The sequence below is a fragment of the Salvelinus namaycush genome, chromosome 5 (genome assembly GCF_016432855.1).
Source record: "Salvelinus namaycush isolate Seneca chromosome 5, SaNama_1.0, whole genome shotgun sequence".
In the NCBI taxonomy this organism is placed as follows: domain Eukaryota; kingdom Metazoa; phylum Chordata; class Actinopteri; order Salmoniformes; family Salmonidae; genus Salvelinus; species Salvelinus namaycush.
This window is the reverse complement of record NC_052311.1, coordinates 60,349,707-60,358,603: the sequence shown is the minus strand read 5'-3', so window position 1 is coordinate 60,358,603 and position 8,897 is coordinate 60,349,707. Positions and strand designations below refer to the sequence as shown.

Below are 8,897 nucleotides of genomic sequence, written 5' to 3'. Positions count from 1 at the left end.
GGAAAAATGCATTCTGATTGGCTGGGGATGGCTCCCCAGTGGGTGGGCCTATGTCCTACCAGGCCTGCACCCCTGCCCAGTCATGTGAAATCCATAGATTAGGGCCTAATGGATTTATTTCTTCATATGAACTGCAACTCAGTAAAATTGTTACATGTTGCGTTTATATTTTTGTTCACTATATACACTACTGCTCAAAAGTTTGGGGTCACTCAGAAAAATGGCCAGAAACAAAAAACTTTCTTCTGAAACTCGTCAGTCTATTCTTGTTCTGAAAAATTAATGCTATTCCATGCGAGAAATTGCCAAGAAACTGAAGATCGCATACATCACTGTGTACTACTCCCGTCGCAGAACAGCGCAAACTGGCCCTAACCAGAATAGAAAGAGTGGGAGGCCCCGGTGCACAACTGAGCAAGCGGACAAGTACACACCCCTAACTGACGTAAGACAGTCATTTTTACTAGGATTAAATGTCAGGAATTGTGAAAAACTGAGCTTAAATGTATTTGGCTAAGGTGTATGTAAACTTCCGACTTCAACTGCATATATAGTTTAGTCATTTTGGAGAATGCTAGGACAAGCAAAGATATACATGTTTTATGAAGACATTTATTGAGAAGGAGAATACTGCACTTAAAACAATATAAAGTGTGTGTGCTTGCCCTTACGTTAATTTTCCCTGGGCTTGATCCGTTCTTCAAAAGGAGAGAGAATGGGGTCCAGTATCAACCCCAATCACAAGACACAGTAACACACACACAGTCACAGCATATTATCAAATATCATTTAATCATTCATTTATCTATTTACAGCAAAAGGAGGAACAGTCATTGTTTCAAAGTAAAAATCACATATTACAGACAAGCACTGAATGAACATCCATGGGCAGTCAAGAACATGACAAACACAGGAAATGGCCCTCGATTCACGTCTGTCACAACTACCTATCCGCCACCACTGACCGGCTCTGCCCTGTCTTTCTGAACATGAGATCGTAACACATTTGGTCTGGAGGAGTGAATGAGCACCTACTGTTGTCCTGCCTGCTGCAATTGTAGACAATCATTTTTATACTCAACAATGACAACCAGACCAGTGTTCCTACACTCCTGTAGTTCACTAGATCACAGTTTAATCTTCTACTGCTGCCCATACATTCACCCCAATAGGATAAGAGTCAGTAAAACATGCTCTCTGACAGTCAAGTCAGTACAGTCCCACAGCCCACACAGGTAGTTCTGTCATGGTTCTCCGATAGTTGAGCCTCTCACTGGCTCTCAGTAGCTGTTGATAACTCTGTGAGGCTTGTTTGATGGTTCTATGACAGGTCTGTGATAGTTCTGAGTCGTGTCTCTTTGACCCCCAGAGTATCTAGATAGTCGTGTGAGGGTTCTGTGAGGGTTATCTGATGGTCCTGTCATGGTTCTGAGTTGTCTCTGTCTGGCCTTTAGATGAGCTGTAGGCTGTCTACAGTGATGGAGTCCATCCCCAGACTGTTCTCCAGGGCTGTGTGGTAGATCTCTATAGCCTCAGCCAGGGGAAGGGTTTCTCCCTCACTGGTCTCTATGATGGCGATGGTCTCCCCAAACTCATTACACATGATGGTGGGAGTACCCTGGGTCTGGATAGGAAAGGAAGCATTGTATGGAGGATGTGAGAGAAAAACATATTTGAACAACATATTTTCTCAATTTTACAGACTAACACACCCTCAGAGGCCGCACACAGACCCCGCCCTCACCTGCTGTAGGGTCGACGTCTGTATGTGGATCAGCTGAGGCTGCCCATTGGCCAGTTCCACCTGGGATGCCTCCACTAGCGCCACGGCGGCGTTGGTCTCCATGGCAACCTGTGCTGCGGCCGCCTCCTCCTGCCTCTGCTGGCGTGCGTGGGTCTTCCTGTGGTTCCGCAGGTTGGAGAAGGACTTGAAGGCCTTGCCACACACCAGACAGGCGTGGGGGCGCTCCCCCGTGTGCGTACGCCGGTGCTCCGCCAGGTGCATGCTCTGGACAAAGCCCTTGTCACATATTTCGCAGCGGAACGGCCGCTCCCCCGTATGCGTGCGCAGGTGCTCTCGCAGGTGCGTGTTCTGCCGGAAGCGCTTGCCACACAGGTTGCAGGGGAAGGGGCGCTCTCCTGTGTGGATGCGCTGATGCAAGGTCACACCAGAGGAGGAGACAAACAGCTTACCGCAGGTTAGGCACTGGTGGGATTTACCCCTGGCCACTGCACCACCACAGGACCGACCAGGAACCAGGCCGTGGCTCAGCTGATGCAGACGCCAGTTGGCTGCAGAGTTGAGCTTCTTTCTACACACAGTGCAGTCCAGGCCCCCTCTCATGATGCTGGTGGTCCCTGTGTCTTCTGAGGTGGAGGGCTCTGAGAGGGGCTCCCCGTCAGGGCACACTTGGGGCTGGCTCTCTAACCCTCCCTCTCTGTCTGCCTGGGCCTCAGTGGGGTGGACCTCCTGACAGTGGCGGTCTCTCTTCCTCCTGTGCAGGAAGCCAGCCTGGCAGTGGGGGCAGGAGAACGGGGCCGGGGCCCCCGGGTGAACAGTGTAGCGGTGGGCGGCTAGCTTGGCCGGCCGTACGAAGGTGGCGGGGCAGTCCGGGCAGGGCCAGGGAGGGAGGTTGGCATGGAGTAGGCGGTGCTGCCGGAGGTTGGATGACTGGGTGAATGTCCGGTGGCAGATGTCGCAGCGGTAGGGGCGCACGCCAGAGTGGGTGAGGTTGTGGCGAGATAGGTTGGCCAGAGACGAGAAGGTCTTGCCGCAGTCTGAGCACTGGAAGGGCCGCTCGCCGGTGTGTATACGCAGGTGGTTGCGTAGGTGCATCTGCTTCTTGAAGGTCTTGGTGCACACGGAGCACTTGAAGTGTCGCTCGGAGATGTGGGCCGTATGGCGGTGTTTGACCAGGCGGAGCAGGGAGGGGAAAGCCTGAGGGCAGGAGGGGCAGGGGAACGCGCCCCGGGGGCCAGCTGGACCAGAGGGGTTAGGGTCAGTAGAGGAACCAGGATCAGCAGTATGTTCCCCCGGTTGGGACTCTCCACTGCCCCCTGGTGTCCCCTCCACATCCACCCCATTCTCCTTTCCTCCCTCTGCCCTGCTCAGAGAGCTGGAGGCAGTGTCCTCCCCCGACTCGCCTATCTCCATCTCAGCCTCGGTAAGGGGGGCCATTAGGTTCTCCTCGTCCCCCTCCGTCTCCATGGGGCTGCCCTCACCCCCGCCCCTCAGAGCCCGGGCTCTCTGAAGGATGGACAGGGCTGACAGGGACATCCTCCTGGGGGCCGCTGGGACCTGCACAGGACATCGTCAAAACACATGCTCATACATTGACCAGTATGGGACTGAATTTAACTAGAGAAACAAAACATTTGCACACATTTCTCATTGATGATTTGCACAAAACATTTCTCAAGTTAGAATTTGGAACTATAAGAACAATATTACCATTTTTAAAAAGAAAACGTGGTTACCAGGACGACGGGGGTAAGTGTAGTGGTGGCTGCTTTGGTGGTGTGTGTTCTACGGTGGTACAGGAACTTGGTCATATTGGTGAAGGTCTTGGCACAGTGCTCACACCTGTGGAGCGGCTCTGCTGTGTGAGACTTCCTACAGGACAGAGCGAGGGATGACGTGAGGGATGAGGAGACAGAGGTAGGGATGGGCGGATATAAAAAGTGAAGAGACGATTTGTCTCAGAGCCTTCAATACAAAACAGCATTCAAAAAGCAATAGACAGGAAAACATTTGGGATTGTGATGGTTTATGATGAGAACATGATGTCTGGTCAGGCACCTACCTGTGTATGATGAGGGTCATCTCGGTGTTGAAGCCGTGACCACAGTCCACACACAGATACCGAGCCTCCCCGGAGTGAGAGCGCATGTGTGTCTGCAGTGACGTCGCCTTCTTAAACACCTTGTCGCACTCCCGACACTCGTATGTGCCATGCTCGTGCACGCGCCTGTGTGCCGCCAGCCGATTGGCTGACGTGAAGGTACGCTGGCATTGGTTGCAGTGCAGGCATAGCGGTGTGTTTCTAGATCTTTTAGCCAGGGCGCGTCTCCCCGTTCCCTTCCCCCTCTCCTCTGCCACCCTCCCCCCATTCTCCTCCTCTCTCTCCTCCTCCCTCCCTCTGTCCTCCTCGTATCCCATCATCACACCATCCTCACCGCTCTCCTTCTCCTGGGCCAGGAAGTGCTCCCCCTGATGTTGCAGGAAGTCCTCTGGGGTCTGGAAGAGGAGGGCACACTCAGAGCACTCATAGGGGTGGAAGATCACCACCTCCCCCTGCTGCTCTTTCTCCACCCGGACAGCAGACAGCGCCACCTCCAGTCTCTGGAGGCCGTTCTCTGGAACCCCCAGCTTTCCTACCGAGCCCACCCCTAGAGGAGTGAGCAGAGGGGGCAGCAGCTTGGCGCGCCGTAGGCCGGGGGTACTGGAGCCATCGGCCAGGGCCTGGGCACTGCAGATCTGGAGACGCATTGTGGCCGAGCCGGGAAGGGGGGAGACGGGGGGTAGGAAGGTGGCCCGGGAGGGGGTCGAGGGCTGGGGGGCAGACTGATGCTGTTGTTGTTGTTGGGCTAGGACCTGAGGGGGGCACAGACATGATCATGTTTGAGTGAGAATAACTGGTTACTGGTTTTAAAAAGCTTTTCGACATGAAGTGTGTACAGTACCTGTGCTAAGATCTCCCCAGCTTGTTGTTCACTCAAGACAAAGTTCTGAACACTGACCAAGGGTGTCACAGTACCATCGGGCTGCAGCACATACTCCTGGGAGAGAAAGGAGGAAGTTTGAGCCAAGAAAGGAAACACCTAATTCTGCCTGTCTGCTTTTGCGCAAAAGAACGCCAGCCTGTAAGCCCTTTGATGAAGGGTTTGCTGATGAAATGTGTTGGTATTTAATACTCACAGTCTCTGTGGCACTGTGCGTGCTGCTCTTGCTGTGGGTCTGTCTGTGGGTCAGCCACACCTCTGGAGAGTCAAACAGGGCCAGGCAGTCTAGACACTGGTACTGGACAGGCCCCGACACCTGGCCCTCTGTCCCTGCCTCGTCTGTCTCCAACACCTCACACAGTTCTAGGGAACACAACACAATGTTCAGCAGGTGAGTCTCACTATCTAGCCCCTCTACATTCAAACAACCTCTGCCTTTCATCCTTGAAACAAACCACCACCTTTCACTCCCCCCCCTCTTCAAGACATATATCCACCCTTTCCTGTCCTACACCATCCTCCCCCTCTCACCATGGTCCTCTGTCTCCAACCCTGCCTCTCTCATGTGCAGCTCCTGGTGCAGTAGCAGTTCATCTGGGTTCCTGATGAGGGCACCACACTCCAGGCACTGGTACTGGCTGTCCCCATACTCTGAGATGCCCTGGATGGCCATGGCCTCCCCAGCCTCCCCCTCTTCTCCCTCCTGCCCTGTGTGGATCTGCTGGTGCATCAGCACTTCTTCTAGGGTGTTGAAGAGCTGGTGGCACTCGCTGCACATGTACTGGTGCTGGATGTCGTACATGCCCTCTGAGTCCTCCTGCTGGTCATCCATGACTACTGCAAGGCGGTTTTTGTAGGACCGTGTGTGTTAGTCAGCACAATTCAATGAATGATAAAAAGGCTCCTGTCCTGGTCTGAGTTATAGCTCTGTGTTACGATCTTGATACAAGTATGCCTCGATGGTTGAACTGAAGACTTTGATGTCTGTTAGTGAGAAAACAGTGTGTTGTGAGTTTTAGGGCTTGAACCAGTAACAATGATTAGTAAAGTAGCTAGCCTCTTTCCTCAGGTATCTCACTATGATGTTCTGTGATGTCAGGACAACAGGGAGGGAGCCTGAAAAAAAGCAAAATACAGTAGTCTCAGTCAGCTATTTGGTATCGCCTGTCCCAAACCCCAAATGACCCACAGACATTATTTTAGTTTACAATGATATAGGTCATTTCCATGTAAAAGGAGCCATGAGCACCAACATGTGATGTTGATAGGAACATATCTCAATGTGGCCCTCATACAATCATGGCCACCTAATCATCCCCAGCTTCCAATTGGCTCACACATCGCCCCTCTTCTCCCCTGTAACAAATCCCAGGTCGTTGCTGTAAATGAGAATGTGTTCTCAGTCAACTAAGGGTTAAATAAATACAATTAAAATGAATAACAAAAAATATATGTATCAAAATGGGTGTCAAATGAAGTCATAGATAAAGGTTTCTAGTAATTGCTTGGATTTCTGGTCAAACAGATGGAAAGAGGTCTTAGAAAACATCTACCAGATAAGCCTTAAAAAAGGTATTAGAAATATATCAAAACACAATAATGTTGAAGTAACATTTAGGTCAACTATTATCAACACTTAAATCATTTATCCAAAACTAAATGTAGGTTGCCTTCTTAAAACACTGCCTTGTGCCTTGTAATTCCGTTACCAAAACCCACATATCTTTAAGATGATAATGAAAGTTCACAGAAGTAACAAGGTAGACATACCAATTAGTTTGTGTTTTTTACAGTTTGTGAATTATTTTGTGATAACTCGTAATTCTGTTACCAAATTGGTTACATAATTACAGAAAAAACAGTAACGGAATTACAGCAATTGAATAGACCACAATGGGAAATCAAATCATAATGTCCTCCCTTTCACTGGCATACTGTTATGTTCAGCTCATAACTGTTTTCTGTCTCTTTCTGTTGTCTGGTGGTCAAAGCGAGAGTGTGAAAACAGTCTGGACAACCTCTCCCTCTTCTCTCTCTAGTTAATATCACCTCTCCCGGTTCTTACTGATGACTACCCAAGAGCCCCCTCTCTTTCCATTTACTAAAACTGTAGCCAGCATCCGCACCCACTGAGCACCGGAAGTCCATGGACGTTGAAAAGTAGTTGAAATGTCAACGTCCACATACGTCATTTTTGGGGCCAGTCAGGGCCGGCCTTGATTTGACCCAAACACAGACGCCCATGATTGGTGACTGCACCAAATTTGAACCAATCATAAACGTCTATGTTTCACAAGTTTGGATAGCACAGTGAAGAAAAGTAGAGTATAGTACAGTAGAGTTCCGTACAGTAGAGCACAGTAATGTACTGTACTATATTGTGCTCTACTGTAATGTCCAAACTTGTGAAACATAGACGTTTATGATTGGTTCAGATTTGGTCTTGTTTGTGGGCAGAGCTCATTTGAACAATAGCCAGTGTGTAGAATGATACCCATATATGCAAAGGATGATATTGCATATTTCTACCTTTGTGTACCTATTCAGGATGAATCACAATAAAGAAAATGACATTCATATCCATAAATTATGCATTTCTGTGTATTTCGTTACCGTAATTCTGTTACTTCACTTACTGTAGTTCAATAACCAAAATAGATTTACTGTTATTCTGTTAACAAACTTCGCATCTACACTGTTGTTCCAGTAAATGTTTTTGTTTAGCATAAATTGTGAAAGTGAAAATCTGAGTCTCAGCGTAATTCCGTTACCATGGAATTGCCCTGTAGCGATTGCATGGTTCCATAAAATCGTCATAGAAAATAGAGCTGATAGCTACAAGCTAATTAGAAACTGCCACAAGCAGCAGAAGCTAACTGCATGTAGGCGCCAAATGGTGGTAGACGGGATGTGAAATAGTTAACAGGGATGTGTATAATTAGATGCATTTTTTCTACTCAAATATGGCATATAATTAATGACATTTAGTTTATACAAGCCACAGTGCTGCATGATAGCTTGCACCATTGCTTCCTGTGTGTTATCATTCATGTGGCGAGCTGTTGGCGGCGCTCTCTCCGATATCCGAGACCTCTTCGGAGGCACCGCTGTCTCCTGACTGTGGCTCCCCGGCTCAAGGCGGTCGTCAGGCGGCGCTATCCACTTTTCCCCGCAGGTCTCCGGTAAACACGACAGGCCCTTCCTTCCCCTCCCGTTCAAATAATCTTACCTCTCATCTACTGTCGTTGGACAATCCCTCGTGAGGTAGTCACAAAGCTCCGCAGAAGCAACAATGCACTCTCTGTTCCGTCTTTAAGTGAATAATGCACTGATTTAACGGTACGCTTTTAAAATCGTGAATCTTCTGGCAGAGAAACATTTCGGTGCACGAAAAACATCGTTTGTCCGCGGATCGTTTCCCTGTTGTCGGCACGCCTTGCGCTCTGGCCTTGTGACTTTGGAAGGAAATGATTGGATACATTCCCTGTCAGTCATCAAGCGGTCTTTAGGGCATTTTCACAAAACGTACTGTATATTTGCGGTTGTGGGTGTTTACTGTCGCCATGGTTTGTCATTTGTATCTACTTTAGACCTGTTTTACAATCTCTTTTTATGCCAAGATGGTCAACTTGGTCTGCTATTTTCTCTATCTTTGTGTGTGTATGTCTGTCTTACTGTGTGTGTGTAATTCTGAGGGGTCAGATCTTCAAACTGCATTGCTGACTTTTCCAAAATGTTGCTTGAGATGTATTTATGCTGTTGTTGAGCCCCTGGGTTTCTCTACATCAGTGGTTACCAACCAAGGGTATATTCAGTTGATGGTACAGTAACCAAAAAAGGTTGGGAAGCACTGCTCTACATTTTCAGCTCCTTAATGCCTAGTTAAATAAAAAATGCAATATTTAAATGCAAATTACATTTTAGACCAGTCATAATTTCTTCACTCACTATTCATTGGGGAGCATTACAATTGTCAAGACAAGCACAATAAGAAGCACTATGAATCGCTGTCTTTGGTGTGCATTTTCTATTAGAAGTTTAAATATATTATCTTTATTTGTATACTTTTACCGTTTGTAACCACTAAGCACCACAAGTGCACTTTGGGGTGTAATCATTAGTCCAAACAGTTGCAAACTGTTGCATTTTGCAACGAAGCGAGAGTTTATGTTGGC

At 48.5% G+C, this 8,897-nt stretch overlaps 2 protein-coding genes across 2 annotated transcripts in view; both read right to left on the bottom strand.

The window, feature by feature from the left end:
* LOC120048605 (cell adhesion molecule 4-like) overlaps positions 1-8,897 on the bottom strand; it is a 752,359-nt gene that overhangs the window by 606,593 nt on the left and 136,869 nt on the right. The window lies entirely within an intron of this gene.
* On the bottom strand, positions 774-3,586 carry LOC120048593 (zinc finger protein 2 homolog). Its single transcript, XM_038994691.1, has 3 exons — positions 3,452-3,586; positions 1,745-3,298; positions 774-1,624 (listed from the first exon to the last, which is right to left on the bottom strand). Exons 1-3 carry the CDS (start codon positions 3,452-3,454, stop codon positions 1,451-1,453), a joined length of 1,731 nt encoding a protein of 576 aa, XP_038850619.1. The 5' UTR covers positions 3,455-3,586; the 3' UTR covers positions 774-1,450.

Excerpts from the sequence above, each read along its gene's own strand:
- LOC120048593 (XM_038994691.1), bottom strand. Across the intron at positions 1,625-1,744 it reads AGACGTCGACCCTACAGCAG|ACCCAGGGTACTCCCACCAT; the intron begins GTGAGGGCGGGG and ends TTTCCTATCCAG.